Source organism: Nesoenas mayeri, assembly GCF_963082525.1.
Source record: "Nesoenas mayeri genome assembly, chromosome: 1".
NCBI classification, from domain to species: Eukaryota; Metazoa; Chordata; class Aves; order Columbiformes; family Columbidae; genus Nesoenas; species Nesoenas mayeri.
The window spans coordinates 181001107-181021987 of NC_137541.1; the positions used below are offsets into that span (position 1 = coordinate 181001107).

The 20881-nt window shown below is 39.4% G+C and overlaps 1 protein-coding gene across 2 annotated transcripts in view; it reads left to right on the forward strand.

Annotated features, from left to right (window-relative positions):
- DGKH (diacylglycerol kinase eta) overlaps nucleotides 1–20881 on the forward strand; it is a gene marked incomplete at both ends in the record, with an annotated part of 161055 nt that overhangs the window by 134869 nt on the left and 5305 nt on the right. Inside the window, 11 exons of one of the 2 annotated variants that reach the window (XM_080352427.1) lie at nucleotides 235–345; nucleotides 498–594; nucleotides 3003–3110; nucleotides 6197–6310; nucleotides 6600–6734; nucleotides 8100–8266; nucleotides 10169–10274; nucleotides 11842–11934; nucleotides 17876–17995; nucleotides 18368–18476; nucleotides 19878–20008. In XM_080352427.1, the coding sequence (XP_080208553.1) occupies nucleotides 235–345; nucleotides 498–594; nucleotides 3003–3110; nucleotides 6197–6310; nucleotides 6600–6734; nucleotides 8100–8266; nucleotides 10169–10274; nucleotides 11842–11934; nucleotides 17876–17995; nucleotides 18368–18476; nucleotides 19878–20008 (1291 nt within the window). The remainder of the gene's footprint in view (nucleotides 1–234; nucleotides 346–497; nucleotides 595–3002; nucleotides 3111–6196; nucleotides 6311–6599; nucleotides 6735–8099; nucleotides 8267–10168; nucleotides 10275–11841; nucleotides 11935–17875; nucleotides 17996–18367; nucleotides 18477–19877; nucleotides 20009–20881) is intronic. The other variant, XM_080352428.1, reaches the window with a different exon arrangement.

A 20881-nucleotide genomic window follows, 5' to 3' on the forward strand; every position in this document is an offset into this window, starting at 1 on the left:
AAGATGTTGAAGCAGTTCTGGGCACTTCATAGTGGAGGAAGAAGAGTGTCCTCGTAAAGATTAAAGCAGTTTCTTCGACTGCTGTTGGGTTTCCTCAGAGAGACTCAGAGGAAACATCTCCTGACATCTCTTGGTTGAGGTATCTGTTCTGACACCAGCCACAATCTTGGTCAAAGCTCTGTGTGTCCATGTGCTGTCCAGCTGTACATCTAATTATCTCTTTTCTTCTAACAGGGAGGGGTATTCAGAAAAATGTGTCATGAACAACTACTTTGGAATTGGGTTAGATGCAAAAATTTCACTAGAATTTAATAACAAACGAGAAGAGCACCCTGAAAAGTGCAGGTAATATAACTGTCAGCAACAAAGCCAAGACCTTTCAATTATTTTATTTTCCTTACCTCTATTTGAATTTCTTAACTTTTTCTCATCCTACCAATGCAAGGCGTAATAATGTCTGAATTTCAACATGTGAATCTTGTTTTGCTTGTTTTCAGAAGTCGGACAAAAAACATGATGTGGTATGGAGTTCTTGGCACAAAAGAGCTACTGCAGAGGACTTACAAGAACTTAGAACAAAAAGTTCAACTTGAGGTAAATTTCATTTATGGGCAGAATTAGTTTCTTGCTTCTACAATGTGTAGTGAAGAATTTGGGCTTCCTCTTGAAACCTTTCAGAGTTATTGTGTCAACCCAAGCTGATCTCAAAGGCACTGTTTTAAAATGTGCTATGTAAAAGGTGGTTCCCCAGGTGGGTTTTATTTTTTCGAGTAAAATGTCAGTACTGAAATATCCCAAAATAGCCACTATAATGTTTCTTGTAATTACTGAGTTTAAAAAAAAAAAAAACAAACAAAAAACATTTAGGTAGGATATGTTTCTTGATGTTCACTGCATCAAGGGGGAAACCAGGTTTTAAAGACAGCAGAAACAAATATACACTAAACAGAAGGAAAGAGATAAGGAGTCTTAATCCTTCAGGTTAACTTTAAACTATCTGAAAACTTGATTACATATATAGGGAAAACACACAGGTAATCTTAGTCAAAAATTACTGGCAGAAGAGAGGAGATTCTGAATGTGCACCACAAGAAGCCCAGCTACACCCGTAGAGAAGTTCATTAGTAGGTGTTTGAGACATTCACACAAAAGAAACAAGATTTTATCACAGCAACAACAAATGCAGTGTAAATGATCTAAACATACTGGGTTTTGTCTTTTAAGTCCTGCCATTTAATCTAAGTTTTCTTCATGATACTGGGAACTTGAAAGTGCTGTAAATGCGATAAAAAAAGCCACGGGATAGTTACAGTTATTTTCACCCAAGTAGTATCTAGGCTGGATTTTGACAGAGAACATATGTCATTTCTCTTTTTATGTCATCGTAAGTATTTCATATGGAAGTTCATGATAGTTTTTTAAGTTGAAAGAATAATTTCAAGTTACTGGAACTCTTTCTCACTCCTCTGAGATCTAGGAGGATTTTCTCTGGCAGCAGCAGATTGCTGTTATCTAAGGATTGAGTAATTATCAAAGAATTATGCAGTAGTTAGCAAATATAATGACAGGAAAGAACATTATGTATGCTGCAGATAGAATTCTAATTTAAGGATCTTTTCACTAAGATTCAAATAAGATTCAATAAAGCATTCAAATCTGGCCTTTCTATAATTATTTTTTAATATTTCTGGAAATAAACCAGGAAGTAGAAACTGCCTTGCATAGCATTAGCCTTATGCTAAAACGTGTGATGAGGTCCAAAGTATTGGAAAATTAAAAATATCAATTTCAGGAACTGGAGGCAGACCTCTGCTATAATAGAAGTGGTTGTGCAGCATCTATTAATATCACAGCATATTTTGGATACTGTCACATTTTTATTAAAATGTTAAATTCTGTCTTATTGCTGAGATTAAATCATAAAAAGAGCACTAAGCATACTCTGGAAATGATTTTGCATCTCTTTCTCCTCCTGATAAAATTGCTACCGATTTTGTCCTTATTTCCTGAGGATTTCCATTTCATTTGTATGATTTTAAGATCTTTCTGTGGGACTGGCAACTAGCGGTCATCTAGCAGTCTTCTTCAAAGGCAGCTTCACCTGCAAATTCATGATCCCCAAAGTGACACCTGCATTTATGACCTTTTATTTCCAACTTGCTTCAAGCAGGATGGCACTTGTTAGCCCAGGGGAGCGGTTTGAGATCATTGGGCTCGCCTGTGCAGGCAGTGGTACTGTGGGAAGTCAAGAGCAAGTTCACTGATTATGTAAATCTACTCTTGGCCATAAGTAGGGTGAGATTGACCTACAGCATCCTGTGATCGTGTTGAGCAGGATTTGGGAGTTGCATATGGGTTTTGGAGGATGAAGTGGAAAGAAAGAAGGACTGAATGGTTGGTCATAGGAGCAAATCAACAACAGAGTAACAACCAGGGTAACAGCTGTGGGGTCAGTCCTAGATTTACCTTTGCGCTTTTGGGAGGAGAGTGAAGTTATTTTTACAGGAAGCCAAGCATACAGTGTTAACAACACTTACATTTAACTACGTCTTTGTGGCTATGCTAGAAATAGTCTTCGATTTTTTTTTAATTTCGCCGCCCCCACCCCCCCCAATGGATTTACCTAAATGATGAGCGTATTGCAATTTCAGGAGTGCCAATATATGATGGAAAACTAGTCATTGAATGGATAAATGAAGCTTTTTGTAATGTCCATGGTGATCTTACTGTGTACGCTCAGGGAGGTAGCTTTTTTCATTGCAAAAAGATTTTTAATCCTTTATAGACAGAATAGGGTCTAAGTACAGGAGGAATTTCACAATAAGGGATGTGAAAATGGAGATTTGTATTGGAGCTGCTTCACAGCATGGGTGGAATAGGCTTGTGTCAAACCCATTAACAACTCTGTCCTCCCCTGCCAGCTCTATTGAAGCTTCATGTGTTAAAAATGGCTGATTACTTTTATCACATTTATATACTGAATGAGCTTTTATCCATTACAGTGTGACGGACAGTACATCCCCCTTCCAAGTCTGCAGGGCATAGCTGTGCTAAACATTCCCAGCTATGCTGGTGGGACTAATTTCTGGGGTGGAACCAAAGAAGATGATGTGAGTAACATAAAAGACAAGTAACCTGGGCAAAACCAGCAATAAATACCATTAAGTGCTCTTTGCATTTAATAGTAGTAGCATATAGTTTGGATAGCAACTCGTATTCAGGGAGGTTAAGCTGTATTGTCTTGTTTATTTTTTTAATTGAAAATATATGCTATGTTTTTCCACTGTCTATTGCCTTTTGTCATGTTCACTTCATAATAAGACATAATGATTTTTATTGGCTCTATGAGACAGTATTTTTAGAAACTAATTTTATAAAAAATGATACACAAATAGTTTCTCTCTATATTGTTTTACAAATACCTGTAAATAAGGTTTCTCAAAGCACAGATTCCTCTGTTTGCTATATTCTAACAATAAGCAAAGTGGACAACGATAATCACTCATGGTTAATACCTGAATTTTCCTCCTGTTCTTCAGATTTGGACTTAAGGATGATGATTCAGAAAATGAGGAATGATTCATTTAGTGACTGATAATTTAGTGGGACTGGTCATCTGTTTTTTAAATATTATTTTCAATGAGCTTCCAAAATATTTTAAGATATCTTTTTTCCCCCTCTTCCTCGCATCTCCTAAGAAATGTTATGCTACATGGATACCTAAATATCTTACAACTTGGAGAAGTCTTACTGCTGCCATCCTCTTCACGCACAGTGTGACTATTGTAATTATTAGCAGATTATCCTAATTCTGCATGTCCTGATTTAGTGGCTATGAGGTTTGGATCACCTAAAACTGCAGTTGCCAATTAGCTTGTGATTTTAATGTAGACAATCCATGATTTTTTTTTTTCCAAAATGCTTGTGGTTTCTTGTGAGTTATTATCCTTTCCTTATATATATATATCTACACAGACATACACACATGTAAAAGTCACAAAAAATATTTAAACTTACCTCAATGTCTTGTTCTTATTTTTTGTGTTTGTCAGGGGATGGCAGTTGTGTTTATATTTGGCTATGGATATCTGAAGTTTTTCTATACTGCATGTTCGTATTCATAACTTGAAAGCATCTCTAACGTCTGCTCAGCTCCTGCTCAGGAGTTTATTTTTCTCCCTGGACTGCCTGACTGAGAGAGAAGATCTGTCCTAGCTGTCATACCAGTACAAAGCAAGTGTGTGTGTCTTGGAGAAAATTTGCTGATATTCTTAGCCTTCTGGTGATCAGATGTGCCAGCAGAGTGACAAATTTGTTCTGGATAGAGTTAGGAGCATAATTCACTGCTTTAGTGTAGTCTTGAGTGACTGATCATCAGAAGTGGTGGTGATCTGAAGTGCTGCTGGTTCTGCTTATCAGGACAAAATAAAGACCTTGCCTTGACAGATGTAACTATTCCTGAAACATAATTGAGCCAAGCAGGGCAGCTGCATGCTGACCAACTTGAGCAGGGCTTGCTTAGGCATAGCTTTTTAGTGTCCAGAAGACGGGCTGGAAACATGACCTGCAACAGAAAAGGAGGGAATTGTTTCTTAAATGTTGACCTCTAGAGACTTATTTGGCTTTATATTAAAAAAAAAATAATAATAATATGGTTGTTTTTCAGTACAGATATGCCTTACTGTTGGAGAGACACAGCAGATTGTGTTGTGGTTTGCCCATCCTTTTGCTAAAATGGAAACACAAAATATCATGAAATTGTACAACTACTTTTTCTTAATCCATGCAGAACTATCCCAGTAGATGTCAGTTATAGCTGCTAAAGATGGATCAAGGAGTCTCCATACTTTGTACCTTAGAATAATAGAATCACCATCTTGCTCTTTTTAAGACATTCACATCCCCATGTGGAAAACGGAAAAAGTTCCATGGAAATTGGAAAAACTCAGATGGAGAAACCTTTTGCTTCAAAACATGCTAGACCAAGTGAAGTTGCCCTTTTATTCTTTGACACTGATCTGTTCAAGACCTATCTGTGCAAGCCTGGGATGCTCTGAAGGGAAACATCACCTGGATGTGGCACCAAACTATGGCAACTGTGCTGTGCAACCCTTTCCCTGAGAAGGCCTCCTCAGCCTCCTGCCAGAGCCAGTGCTCACTGCACGGAGGTGAAGGCTCCTGCTGGCTTGGTGGGCAGCAAGGATCAAAGTCCTTCAGCCTGTTCCGCATCCTCTCCCTCCCCGGACCATTGTTGCAGACACTATCTAGATTACACAGTCCTGGATCTGCACCCTTGTATTCCTCACCTCCAGGAAATCTTCTCTCAGGTGTCTCTGATGCAGCTCGCTCTGCCCATGACGCCAGCTGACATGGTCTGAGTACCATCTAGAGAGGTGATCTCTCTACCTAATAAGCTCTTACTGGAGTAATTTTTCCTGATGATTTTTCTCCCTAGTTGCTCCCTATTGCATATGAGGATTAAATGGTCAAGTGACCTTAGTGCGGTACCTTCTACCAGACCCAGTTGAAGTCAAGCCTAAGACTTGCCCCATGATGTGGCTGAATTCCCCCGCAGGGCACCAGCTGGCAATGGCACTTGTGAGACTTCCTGCGCTCTCTGTAAGCTCATGGAAATTTGGTGTTCTGTCTGGATATCAGGATGTTTGTTCCACACAGAAGCCGTTTTCATATTTACAGTGGATAATTGTATACAGCACAAACAAGATCCTCTTCAGTATGAAAGCTGTGCTTAACAAAGCCGAGTGTGGACTCAGATGTTGGTTTCCAGAGAATGCAGAATATAAGATAAGCACTTCTGAGAAAAAAATACACCATTACTCCTCTTAACTTCAAGCACCTCTTAGATATGAAGGACGTTAACCAAGCGGAGATTTGAATCAGCCTTTCATCTTGCCTTGAAAAACATTTCTTAGTCTGCACGCTGAAACATGCCATCCTGCCTTTATAAAAATATGCCCTGTCATTCAGATATTTGAAATGCTATTTTAAAATCATATTTGCCTACTGTCTATGGCATCTCACTCCCGTGGCTTTTGAGAGGAAGTGTAGTTATTCCGCAGTAAATAAGAATATTTAAATGTTGAAAACAAATTGTAAACGAATCTGTGTTTCACTGAGCAGGCAATCTAAGCACTGGACTAACCATCAAAGATGGAATATTTTCTTTTCCTTTCAGATATTTGGGGCTCCATCATTCGATGATAAAATCTTGGAAGTTGTTGCGGTATTTGGCAGCATGCAGATGGCAGTGTCCAGAGTCATCAAACTGCAGCACCACAGGATAGCTCAGGTTTGTCTGTGACTTGAAAGCACGCAACATGGTTGGCAGCAGCTTGGGACGCTGGCAAGTAGCGGTACTCTTGATGACCACCACCCTATACATTAATAAAGTGCTGACATTGTTTTAATTTTAACGGGTAACAAATTGTCTTCCATGATGAATGAAGTATAAAAGCACTTCATCCTTGACGCAGTCCTGGAGGGAAGCCACAGCTCCTAGTAATTAAGATATTTCAGGTGGCCCGTCAGTTCCATTAATATTTATTGCTCTATAAAATAATGTGTTTGTTCTCTTCCAGTGTCGGTCTGTGAAGATCACCATACTTGGTGATGAAGGAGTTCCAGTGCAAGTCGATGGAGAGGCATGGATCCAGCCCCCAGGAGTTATTAAGATTATACATAAAAACAGAGCTCAGATGCTAACACGAGACAGAGTATGTTGCAGAAAGTGTGTTATAAGATACCGTCACTAACATTGGTTTCTGTAATAATTTGATTCAGTTACAACATGAATGAAAAACAGTGCTTACAAAAATGTTTTTAATTATTTACGGAACTTCTATAATTACTTACTGTTATATAATTTCTGTAATAAGTTGGATAGAGAATTGTTCTTTTGTGTAAGTGACAGAGCTCTTTCTTAGCTTTTATCACTTTTATTAGTGCTGTCCCTCTATTCTTACTAATGTATAGTAAGAACAGTCAAGATTTTATCTCCTTCCTTCCTTCCTTCCTTCCTTCCTTCCTTCCCTCCTTCCTTTCTTCCTTCCTTTCTTCCCTCCCTCCCTCCCACCCTCTCCCCCTCCCTTCCTCCCTTCCTCTCTTCCTCCCTTCCTCTCTTCCTCTCTTCCTCTCTTCCTCTCTTCCTCTTTCCTCTCTTTCCTTTCTTTCTTTCTTTCTTTCTTTCTTTCTTTCTTTCTTTCTTTCTTTCTTTCTTTCTTTCTTTTTCTTTCTCTTTCTTTCTTTCTTTCTTTCTTTCTTTTTCTTTCTTTCTCTTTCTTTCTTTCTTTCTTTCTTTCTTTCTTTCTTTCTCTTTCTTTCTTTCTTTTCCTCTCTTTTCCTCTTTCTCTCTCTCTCTCTTTCTCTCTTTGTCTCTCTCACCTTCTCTCTCTCTTCCTGCCTCCCTCCCTCTTTTCCTTCCTTCTCAGGAAGAGAAAGCAAAGCTCTATAACTTTTTTCAGAATGACTTTCTGCAGATTTCTCTTGCGTCTCTCCATCCCACTAATCCTCCCTCTCCCCCATGACCCAGTCTCAGACAGAAGAGCCATCAGCAGAGCCCAGTCAATGCAGTCAAAAGCTACAGGGAGAGTTCATGCTTGTGTGGGATTACAGGGTGGAAGGTGTAACTGCCCCTCAGTTCTCCATCCAGTAACTGGATGCTGAATTTAGGGTGCAATTAATGGCATTTGAACTATATTTAGTAAATTTGTTACCTTTTTCACACCGTTTTTCAGGTTTGAATCTTTTATTACTTTATTACTATCCATGCTTGTGTTATCACTGTCTTTGTGTTTTTATTGTTTTGAAAGATGCTTACTGAGGATAAAGCAGGGAGAGAAAGTGAGCTTTCAGAAGTTACTAATTCTCTATATTAAGTTTCAATAATATTGAGTTTCATGTCATTATTTGTAGAGTTTGTATGATTTATAGGGCTTGTATTTGTATAAAATTAAAAAGTTATTGGTTAAATTAATTTTAATTAAAATCTTATAGAAATGAAAATGCACATAAAATTATTTTTTAAATAAGTAAGAATACTCCAAGTGCTGTGAACTGAATGTATAATTCATTTTGATTAGGCCTTTGAAAACACCCTGAAGTCTTGGGAAGACAAACAGAAGTATGATTCCTGTAAACCTGTCATTCGATCTCCCTTGTACCCTCAGCAGGCTGTTGAGTTGGCTGCAGAAGAAGAAGTTGCACAGATCCAGCTGTGCTCACAAGCTGCAGAAGAACTTATTACCAGGTACAGTAAAATTAATAAGTTTGAATTGGCAGCCTGTACACCAAGACTGAATTATTCATGCAAATGCATACATAGAAGTGTATATTTTCCATTTTCTGATTAATGTTTAGTTGCCACTCTATCAGTTATTTAATTTTTTCAATTTTATTTTATCTTATTTTTGAGGCTCAACTTGTTTAAGTATGCTTTTCTTAGGTATTTCTGTAATTTTATTTTTGTGTGTTTTCGTATTTTCTTCTTATGAAAACCAACTTTCCGAAGGAGCAGAGGAAATGGAAAACTGGAAAACTTCTCTGCAGAGAGGCTTTTGATTGTAACTTCTCATTTGATGCAAAAGCAAATACATATTTCTTGAAAAAAAACCCTTGGAAGTCAACTTTAGAAGTCAAAAGTATGGATTTATCCACCTGACTTTAACTTCTCCTGACCTTATTTCTCTTTAAATCCTTGTTACTCAGAATTTCAAAAGGATGAGCATTTTTCAATAAACCTGAAAGTTTTCTTAAAATATTGTACAAGTAAACAGTAAAGACATCAACATTTAAAAAGCCCACATTGCCAGCTTTCTGTTTCATTCCTAATGCTCAAAAGACTCATCTCTGTGTCCCTGGACAGTTCAGTAACTTAAATGGGCTGAGATGATGGTGAGCTGATCGTATAAAACTGATCCCACAGCCTTGCTTATTTTCAAGAACGACTTTCTTTCTGAGATGCAAGTATTTTAATAAAGAACACACTTGAACTTTCTACAGGGGGAAAACAAAAACCAACCAACCAACCAACCACCCCACAAAATTAAAAAACCAAACAACAACAAACAAATAAACAAAACCAAAAAACAAACCAAACAAACAAAACACTAGAATTTTTAAGAAATGCATTTTTAAAAAATTGGAACGTTTTATAAAGCTGCTACTCAGTTCATTATGATCACAAATTATCTTAAGCACCAAGATCAGTTCTTGGAGTATGTCACAGAATCACAGAATGGTTGGGGTTGGAATGGACTGCTGGAGATCATCCAGTCCAACCCACCTGCTAAAGCAGGTTCACCAGAGCAGATCACACAGGAATGTGTGCAGGTGGGTTTTGAATGTCTTCAGAGAAGGAGACTCCACAGCCTCTCTGGGCAGCCTGTGCCAGTGCTCTGGCACCCTCCAAGTAAAGGAGTTTCTCCTTATATTCAGATCGAACCTCCTGTGCTTCAGTCTGTGCCTGTTGCCCATTATCCTGTCATTGGGCACCACTGGAAGGAGACTGAAAGGAATCCATTGAGTTGCATTGATAAGAAAGGAGTTAAACAACTACACATTCCTTTCATAAACTGTACTGGTGACTTAGTAGTCATAGAAGAATAATTTAGGTTATAAATTACCCAAAGTGAAGTTTAGCCAAGACAGCTTAAAAACTTTACTGTTGTAGAGGTGATCCTGAGTTTGTACTTACAGATGGACCTCCCAGAATCTCAGATAATTGCAGCCCATTTTACTGTCACATCTGAAGGATATGCCTTGTGAAAAAGGTGTCATGGTTTTTAAAATAACTTCAAGTCAGTTATCTTAATGTGCCAGGATTTTCCTCTATTGTCTATTTAAATTAAAAGCCCCCAACATTTTTGGTACAATTTTGGCATAGCATTTGTGTTCTAAGATGAAAAAATGTGTCTCAGTATTTCATAGCAAAATAAGTCTTCTGTGTGATGGATATCATTTACTTGAGGTGCCATGTTGCTTGAAGAGATACGTGTATTTCAACTTTTGTTATAAAGCACTGTATTTTTTGGAAAGTGTTTTGTGAAACGTATCTCTGTATATTTTCTTATCTGATAAAGTTGTGTACTCTTCAGAATTTTTCTTTAAAAAGAGTAAGAAATATTTCTCTCTTTTTTTAATATTTTTGTAGGATCTGTGAAGCCGCAAAAATACATGGCCTCTTGGAGCAGGAGCTTGCTCATGCTGTTAATGCATGTTCGCATGCATTAAATAAAGCCAACCCGAGGTTTCCTGAGGTAAAGGAAGAACAGAGATTTATTTATAAGTAAATAAGTTATAGTATCTGTATAAGGAAATAAGCTATAATATCTGCCTGCATAAGCTTGTGACACAGGAGCTGCATTGTACTCTCTGTGTCTGTATTAAAAAAAGTTGGATGATAATTCTTGAAATTTTTGATAAACAAGGCTCCTAAATATACATACAGATGATCAAATTTAAATGAAATTGCCTAACAGATGAATGGGTGCTGTATCTTGTCCCCTTTTTTGCCACTTTTTCTAAGGTGAAAGTAAAGGGAAAGTTCCGATTTTGAAGGTGCTGCTCTGTGTAGCAGCAGGGATCTCAACCCTTCACATGCACAGAGGAACACCCCATAGCTGATGAATTTGTAGAGATCATGCTCAATCATTCTGAAATGTATTAATAATACCAGGAACGGGAGTTAGGAGAGCTGCCTTTTTACAGAAGAGTATTAAAGAGGAGAGTACCCTCCTGATGTTAGGTCAATGTGATACCTGAGAAGGCAGAAGATGCAGTTTCTGCATTCATCAGTGTCCTCTCCAGCTGATACTCTCTTTTGCGAACATGAGACTTTAGAAAGGGGCATTAATTACACTTAAAATGCGGGCCTTCTGGGTGTTGTTGCAGGGAGAAGTGAGCAGTCAAAGGGAGATAGGGAGTTTGGATGAGTGGCACAGTAAGATTGTGTCTGTTGCCTTTTGGAAGCAGTCAATACTTCACCTCATCTGCAACGTTGGCCCACAGCCAGCGGTGATCATCCCAAAGTGATGCAGCAGCAGTGCTTAATAGATCAAGTGAGGTGGTGTACTAATGTAGCTCTGAGCATAAATAAAACAAACTTGGGCCAGCAAACAGCAAAAAAAATAGGCAAAGTAAGCTAAGTTCACATCTGCTTGCAAACAACTATGTGGGCAAGTCCCCAGACACACAGTGGAGGCATGACAGAGGCTCAACAAATGTTACTACATATAGGTCAATTCTTGTGGAAGTTTTCATGCTTAATTGTCATCCAAGCACTATGCAGAGAATGCAAAGGGGATGAGAGGAAATGAGTTTCCTGGATTGTCTCTTCACACTAGACAATTTGGGTGTTTTCAGGGTTTGAACACAAAAAAAGATTAATTAGGTAGAGGCTGTCTATATCTAACCAAAATTTTCATATGGTAAATATATTAGTTAACCTTCTTGAAATATGGATAACAGCTTACTTCTGCTAAGGATAAGGTGAACAATTTGGTTCAGCAGTCATTAAATGAGGCCCACAACTTTTCTGCTGGCCTTTGTCATCCATAAAAATTGTGAATACATCTCACAGGTGGCTGGTCACTTGGTGATCTTCAGGATTGCATTAGGTCAGATTAAATGAAGTTGGGGAAAAGACAATAAATTCATACTACATTTTTGTTCTTTTCTCAGTGCTGAGGAAGTTGTCAGTGCAGAGATAAATTGATGTATTCCTTCTAAGAGAAGACACTTAAGATCTGTGCTGTAAGCCCGAAGTACTTATTCTCAGTCTGACTTGACTCACTTCAAATAATTTTCATGCTTTTTATTCCCTAGAGCCTTACCAGAAACACTGCCATGGAGATAGCTGTGAATGTGAAGGCCCTACATAATGAGACTGAATCTCTGCTAGTAGGCAGAGTTCCTTTGGTAAGGTCACAAAACACATGGGTTTATATTTCCTCATTCAGATTATCTGTGATTTGTTCTTCGCTGATTTTTTAAATTGGCGCAGGATTTATGACATGCTACAAGCAGCTCTGTAAGGCCAATTGGAGGATATTGCACTGCATTTCTGGTTTGGATTGGAATGAGTTATGAATTCTTGTCCTAGGTTGGCATCCATCTTATCTCACTTCAGATATCTATCCCACTACTGATCTTCCAGACAGGTGGGGAGGAAGCTGCATCCCATAGTCTGAGGGGAATGAAGAAAGATTTCAAGGCCTTTGGACAGTTGGTGGAAGAGTCTGAGGCGCAAGTTATTTTCTCTTCCCTCCTTCCATTTTTGAGTGCCAACATGGGATAGAATAGAAGAATTCAGTCCATAAATGTTTGGCTACAAGACTGGTGCTACAGGCAGGGCTTTGGATCCTTTGATAACGGCTGGTTTTATAAGACACCAGTCCGGATAGTGATACGTGGAAAAGGTTTATCTCACAGGGGTTAAAGGATGCTGGGACAGGAATTAGCACGGTTCATTTGGAGAGCTTTAAACTAGACTCGAAGGGAGATGGGGTTGTAGCTGGGCTTGCACCAGTGGGCCAGCACTCTAGAATTGGTGAAGACTGGGAGGCCTCCCATACCCCTGGGGTGAAATTGGTGTGCTCAGCTCACTCCCTGAAATGCCTGTACACCAATGCGCGCAACATGGGGAATAAGCAGGAGGATTTAGAAACCTGTGTTTGGGCAGGAGATTATGACCTGGTGGCAGTTACAGAGACATGGTGGGACAGCACACATGACTGGAATGTGGTGGTGGATGGTCATGTCCTGCTCAGGAAAGACAGGCCAGCCAGGCGAGGTGGTGTAGTTGCTTTTTATGTGAGAGAGCAACTACAATGTATTGAGTACTGTCCAACGGCGGATGAGGAGCGAGTTGAGAGTGTATGGGTGAGAATTAAGGGCCAGGCTGGCAGGGGTGACACTGTTGTGGGTGTCTAGTAGAGGCCACCAGATCAGGCTGAGGAAGTTGATGAAGCCTTCTACAGACAGCTGAGAGTGGCCTCACAGTCACAGGCCCTGGTTGTGGTGGGTGATTTTAACTTCCCTGATGTTTGCTGGAAGGGCCATTCAGCCAGCCAGGCACAGTCCAGGAGGTTCCTCCAGAGGATTGACAATAAATTCCTGATGCAAAGGGTGGAGGAGCCGACTAGAAGAGGTGCACTGCTGGACCTCATCCTCACTAACAAGGAGGGTCTGGTTGAAGCGGTAAAGGTTGAGGGCTGCCTTGGCTACAGCAACCATGAGATGGTGGAGTTCAGGATCTCATGTTGCAGGAACAGAATAGCAAGCAGAATAGCAACCCTGGACTTCAGTAGGGCCAACTTTGGCCTTTTCAAGCAATTGCTGGGGGAAATCCCATGGGCAAGGATACTTGAAGGTAAAGGGGCCCAAGATAGTTTGTTAGCATTCAGGGACTGCTTCTTCCAAGCTCAAGATCAGAGCATCCCGACACATAGAAAGTCAAGGAAGGGAGCCAGGAGACCTGCGTGGTTAAACAGGGAACTGCTGGACAAACTCAAGTGGAAGAGGAGAGTTTACAGATCATGGAAGGAAGGTCTGGCCACTTGGGAAGAATATAAGGCTGTTGTCAGAGGGTGTAGGGAGGCAACTAGGAAAGCTAAGGCCTCCTTAGAAATAAACCTGGTGAGAATGGTCAAGGACAGCAGAAAGAGCTTTTTCAAATACATGGCAGATAAAACTAACACCAGAGGCAGTGCAGGCCCACTGATGAACAAGGTGGGTGCCCTGGTGACAGAAGATACAGAGAAGGCAGTGTTACTGAAAGCCTTCTTTGTCTGTGTCTACACTGCCGGAGGCTGTCCTGGGGAGCCCCGTACCGCTGAGGCCCCAGAGGAAGTCAGGACAGTGGAGAAGTTTGCCTTAGTTGATGAGGACTGGGTTAGGGACCAGTTATGCAATCTGAACATTCATAAATCCTTGGGTCCTGATGGGATGCACCCGCAGGTGCTGAGGGAGCTGGCTGAGGTCATTGCTGGACCGCTCTCCATCATCTTTGCCAAGTCTTGGGAAACGGGAGAGGTGCCTGAGGAATGGAGGAAAGCAAATGTCACTCCAGTCTTCAAAAAGGGCAAGAAGGAGGACCCAGGTAACTGTAGACCGGTCAGCCTCACCTCCATCCCTGGGAAAGTGATGGAACAACTTATCATTAGTGCCTTCTCAAGGCATATCAAGGATAAGAGGGTCATTAGGGGCAGTCAGCATGGTTTCACCAAGGGGAAGTCATGCTTAACCAACCTCATAGACTTTTATGAGGACATAACGAGGTGGATGGATGATGGCAAAGCAGTGCATGTGGTCTGTCTTGATTTCAGTAAAACATTTGACACAGTCTCCCACAGCATCCTTGCTGCTAAACTGAGGAAGTGTGGTCTGGATGATCTGGTAGTGAGGTGGACTGTGAACTGGCTGAAGGGAAAAAGACAGAGAGTTGTGGTCAATGGGGTGGAGTCCAGTTGGAGGCCTGTGTCTAGTGACCCCTCAAGGGTCAGTACTGGGACCATTATTATTCAATATATTCATCAATGACTTGGGTGAGGGACTAGAGTGTACTATCTGCAAATTTGCTGATGACACTAAGCTAGGAGGAGTGGCTGACACACCAGAAGGCTGTGCTGCCATCCAGAGACCTGGACAGGCTGGAGAGTTGGGCAGGGAAATATTTAATGAAATATAACAAAGGAAAGTGTAGAGTCTTACATCTGGGCAGGAACAACCCCAGGTTCCAGTATAAATTGGGGAATGACCTATTAGAGAGCAGTGTAGGGGAAAGGGACCTGGGGGTCCTGGTGGACAGCAGGATGACCATGAACCAGCACTGTACCCTTGTGGCCAGGAAGGCCAATGGCATCCTGGGGTGCATTAGAAGGGGGGTGGTCCCTTCTTCAGGCTCTGAAGCTTAATTTGATTCATTTGTCCATTTTTGATTTTTACATGTTCTATTTTTGCTTCTCCTTATGGTTTGTGCAAATGTCTTCATGCATCTGCATCAAACCCATTTTTTAATAAAAAGGCCATTTAGAAGATAATGAGATAATCTTCCAGAGTTGTCCATTGCACTCATTTGACATTGTGCTTGTTTAGAACAGTATTTCACAGTCACAATAACAAGACACCCTGGTTAACCTTATTGTCACGCATTTTATAAATACTGAAGCTACATGTATGTTGGTCCCTTTCTTGATTAAAATAGAGACATATTAAATGTCAGGTCTTCCTTGATGCATCAGCCGCTGCCATCATACACTGTTCTCCAAATTATCTTTCTCATCTGACAAAGACAGATATTCTTTCTTTAGTATCCTCCTGGTTATTTTTTTGTCTCTTCAGTTCTCCCTCACCCCTCTTTTCTGTGATCAAAGCTCCTGATAGCAGTAAATTGATGCCTTTGTTATAGATACTACTTGGTAAGCTTTTTTTTTGTTGCCATTTAATGGCTCTTGAGTTTTTCTATTATGGCTCCTGAAGGAGACAAAATAAATGTAAATGCATACACAAGGAAGCTATGATTCCTGCCACCTTCTGTAAGATATGATTAACAAAGTTCATAAAACAGCTAGATTAAAACAAATAGTGAATTAGCTATAAATAGGATTTTTAGTGATAGGATGGCAGGGGACAATGAAGCTGATTTGTGGAATCTCCCAGATGGTTATGGCTGAAATACAGTTTGTAAAAAATAAAACATACTATTTTTTGTCTAGATATTTTTCCAACTACACTATTTCAATTTTGGCTTTTTAGAAAGCACTTCCAGTTTAGAACAGAGCTCAGTTTTCCAGTGTCTTGAGGGAGAAGTATGGCAGAATGTTTCATTTCAACTGAATGAAATTACCCAAGCTCACTGAAATAAAATATTTTCATATTAAAAATTTCCTTTGGGAAGGAATTGAAAAAAAATCCTTTATTTTCATTGTTTCATTCATAGTGTTAATTTCCACCTTGGAAATATGATCCTTTTCCAAGGCATTGTGGAAAGAGAATTTACTCTGAATTGCTGACTCTTCCTTTAACAGAATGTCACTCTTTACTTCAGGAGCAATATTGCCAAGGTATACACTTCCTCACCATCAGATGAGAGTTTTTTGGTCCCCGTGTGAAATGTTTTCCTTTGAGAATCAAGCAATTAGATAAGTGCTTGTTGAGAAAGAGAGAATTATTTGCTTTGTTCATTTATATAAAATAGGTGACTTAAATATTTTTTAAATGAAAACACAAGAAAAGTTGTAACTTTTTCAAAGACAAGTGGGTCTCCCACTGTGCTCCAAATTAACTGAACTGTTCAAACTGAAAAAAAAAGGAAGGCAAAAGAAAGACCAATCTGCTTATGGGCACTCAATTCTGTGAACATTAGAATAAAGAACAGAATAACAAGATGGAGCTTATATTTCCAGTATCACTATACTAAACAGCAATATCTTACTAAAGCTGGTCTCTCCTTTGAAAGGTCACATATGCAAATGATTGAAGCAAAGGAAATATTTTTTTTAGGTAGGATAAATTAATGGGGGCTTGTAATTTATCTCTAAACCCCAACAACGTCAAAATCTTTTTCCAGCACTAGAGATCAAAGATTCTCTTACAACTCCTTTTTAAAAATGCATTCACTAGGATATAGCTTAATTAGAGCCTTTCAAAAGGATATTCTGCACTGCTTTGGGACTACGTTTACTTCAAAGAGAGAAATAGATGTTCAGATTGCTTTATGAGTGATTGCAAGCAACTAGTTCCATGGTTAAACTTTACCCCAAAATGGTGTTTCAGCAACCCCAGGTAAGCCCAAAACAGCTTTGCCAGGGGTCAGCTGTTTGCCTTACCTTTTTCTCACAGGTTTGTCTCACACAACAGCTGCAGAATGGTTTTCAGACCAGGGTTTTAAGGAAAACTGGCACCACCCCCATGGGGTTCTCAGAGCGTTGATAGAGCCGAATTCCCCTAAGTCAGCAAGTCCTATGTTTTTTACACTGCTCCACTTTCTTTTCCTCTGGCCTTTACTGATGTGTTTGGCTTTTTGTCTCCCATCTGGGGGTGCAGTCATGCCCCTCTTCCATGCCTGGTCCCTTTTCTTCCCACCCTCAGCCAGCAGCAGTGGCTGTCACTCCGTGTCTCATCTATTTAGAAGGGGTGGTACAGGTATTGTGTCACCACTGAAGACCTTTGGGAATGGAGCATCTTTGCTAAGATCCGTTTCCTCTTACTTGACCATGAGAGAGCCATCTATCATATGAAGACATTTGCAAACAATAACTCAGGCTTACTACCCTCTATTCAATTTTTTTTTTCACATGGCTTTTCATACAAAGATTTTCCAGGTTCTTGTTTTTCTGGTCAGGTTTTATCTGCCCTTGTGCTGCTCCTTTCAATTTCTAGTCTGTTCTTGTATTGGTGTTATCTGATAGCTTCTGCTCTCTGAAGACTCCCTGGAGGTGTTTAAAAGATGTGCAAATGAGGTACCTGGGGACATGGTTTAGAGGTGGACTTGACAGGTTAACAGTTGGACTGAATGATCTTCAACATCTTTTCCAACCAAAATGATTCCATGGTTCTATGACTCAGGAGTGTGGTGAATGATGACAGTGATTGACAGCTAGGTCTAGCTGGTCTGCACCGAGAGACTGAGCTGTCTCAGTCATCCCTTTGTGGTTGGAACCATACTAAATGTAGTGTCAGGGTGGTCTGATGTGTCTCTGAAGGAAAATTTAATTTGGTAAGATTATTTGCTTTCACTGTTTGCTTACACTCACTGCAAAGTAGTCATCTGTTTGTGTATAGTAACAGCATATCCAAATTTAAATGTTATACATTAACAAAACTAAAGATACTATTTTTCTGGCCTGTTTATGAACAGCAGTTAGAAGCTCCCCATGAAGAGCTGTTGTCTGATGCTTTGCACAGCGTGGAAATAGAGTTGAGAAAACTTGCTGAAATACCTTGGCTTTATTATGTTTTTCAACCTAATGATGATGAGGTGAGTTTGATTAATAGTTCCTGTTTCTAATTGAACTGTATTTTCTTCTGATAGGGAACAGTAAGTTACAATCCCTCATGATCTGGAGGGACAATTTCAGTAGTGATGCTGAAACCTCTCTGTCTGCTGTGAACAAGCTTCTAAGCTTAGGGCATTTTTGTGTGTTTTGTTCCCTTTTGTGAATGTAAAAGTTTCGAATAGTTATTTGAAACATATATATGAAATAAGTATAGAGTTAAATCCCAACGTTGCTCTTTATGAAAGTAAAATTTTGTATTAGTTTTTCAATTAACTATGAATTACAAACTAAGCATGTAATGTCACTGTTGTTTTCTGTTAATTAAATATAACTGTGCCTCTTCTTTCATGCAGGATCCCTCCCTGGATTATGCTAAAAGAAACAATAGAAGTACAGTGTTTCGCATAGTGCCAAAGTTTAAAAAAGAAAAAGTTCAGAAGCATAAGACCAGCCCTCAGCCTGGTATGTGTTTTGAAATTACAAGAAAAATAGTAGCGTTTGGGGAAAATGTGATTTTATGTTTGGGTTTTTTTTACTAAGAGCTGAAATGATGCATTCTACCTAAGAGTGGTCAAAGTGAAAAGCAACTGAGCTAACTGACGTCTTCATTAGGATGACGGTTTCTTTCAGTGCATTTAGAAAGCATTCAGTAAGACCCCAAGACTTCCAAATGAACCAAAGAACTACTCAGAAAATATTTAGATAGTTTCGTCATGTGACACGACCTGTGTCTTTGCTGGTGGTTACATGTGATTAACACGTAGCAATACAAGTCGTAGGTAAACACATTTTTTCCCCCGTGAAGCTCCAGTTCAGGTTTTTCAGGTTAGTTTCAGAAGGTGCACAGTAGCTTTTATCACACTGGTTTAATTAACCGGTTATTCTTAAATTTCAGATGAGTTTTGAGTTCAGCAAGTTAGACAAATCAAACAAAAAGCCATGACAATCAATATTGGTTTTTTTTAATTAGTAGAAGTTGAACAAACTCCACTCTCCTCTCTTCCCACTCTTATCCATGAACTTAATTCCTTAAGATTATGTCCAGGAGTTAAAGAGTGATCAGATGGTCCTAAAACTGTTTATACATCTTTTTCTTTTTAATGGACAGTTGGTCAAAATCTGCAAAATCTTGCACTTGTTGATCAGACTTCAGATTTTAGATTAGACTTTAGATTTTACTTCGTTGTAAAACTGATCAGTATTGAATGAAGTTGCAAAACTGTAGCAATAAGTAGCATAACTATTTTTTTTAATAAATGTGGTCTTACTAGGACTAATGTGGGCAACTAACCTTAGAGAACAATGTTTTACAGAGAGCTTCTTAATGGCCTAAGTAACACAGTAGCTTAAAGAATGAAGTTGCATTAATTAAGAATTCTATAAACTGTTAATTAAAACCAGACTTGCTTGCTGCCATTGCTATATTAGAGGTATTGTTGCTATTTTAATTTTACATATTAATTAGTTTTTGCAGGCTCCTCTCCCTGGACGATACTAATAAATTAATATATAAAGCAGAACAACATTAGACTTTGCGCCACTGATCCTAAGATGGTTTAATGTGAATTTGTTGGGACATGAGGGTTTACTGAAGGCTTTACTGAAGAAACTGGAGTAAAGCTGAAAGCATGGCTGCAAAGCAAAGAACCCCAACTTTGTTTAGATACTTTCTCATGTTAACTGCTAACCTGTAACCTGCATGTAAAAAGAAAATTGTCAGTTTTTGTGGAAATTACACCTCTAACCTTTCCCTTTGCTAGCACGGCAGTTCTACTCTGTTTTCCACTCTCTTTGGCCTAACCTTTGCTTGTGATGCATTTGAGCATGTAGAAATTAAGGGGGTTTTGCTCTTAACTTTGGTAGTTCAAAAATGGGGCACAGATGAAGTTGCTGCTTGGCTGGATCTGCTCAGTTTGGGAGAGTACAAAGAAATCTTCATCAGCCATGACATCCGAGGCTCTGAGCTTTTACATCTGGAAAGGCGAGATCTTAAGGTATTTCCTTTGTGCTACTTTTCTGCTATTGACCATTTTCTTTGACAAAACAACAACCAACTTTTCTTCTTTCCCTGCACTTGTTATGTGCTTGTAGCTTGGCTTACACTGTGCAAATATGCAGTAAACTAATATGCGCTGTCCTTTGGCCTGAATTTCTCAAGTGCTGACTTGTACTTGCAACCAGAAGTATCTGTGTTAACCGAAATTTCCTTTTTTTGCACTTTACTCAGAATGATAGCATTATAGTTTATGTCAGAAGGCATAGGAAAAGCACGCTTGATATCTTACTGACATCAGTGTAATATAATGTTATCTTCAAGAGTTCACTGTTTCCATTAAACGGGATCAGTATGGATCAGTTGGAATTGGTGATAATAAGTTTGAATCTCTCTACTTCAAGGTCAGAAGCTACAAGGGGCTGACCTGCTTCAGGTGATTTATTGTATATGTATTGGATATAGTGGGTGTGAGAGAGATAAGCAGCTTAATAAATTGCAGCATTGGTCTTACATGTTATTGGCGTTTGTGTGTCGAAATAGACCTTTGCAATAAGTTTTCTCATCCCCGGTCAACCTCTGCCTGATTTTAGCTGTAGAGATTTAAAAAAGAGCACTTTTAAAAATTGTCTCAAAAATTCTACAACCTTTGAGGTCAGATTTATAAGTTTTGCAGGAGAGATGTTACCTAGCAGGCTGAGGCTGTTATTTGAGCTTGCTGGTCTTTTTCAACAATGACTTAAGTGCATCCATTATATCTAATAGAGGCTATATCTTTGGGGATTCATTACATTACTTTTTCCAGGAACTCAGTAGTAATGAGTTCTTGATAATGTGTTTTGCAACTGCTTTTAGCACCTAAGAGAGGAAATAG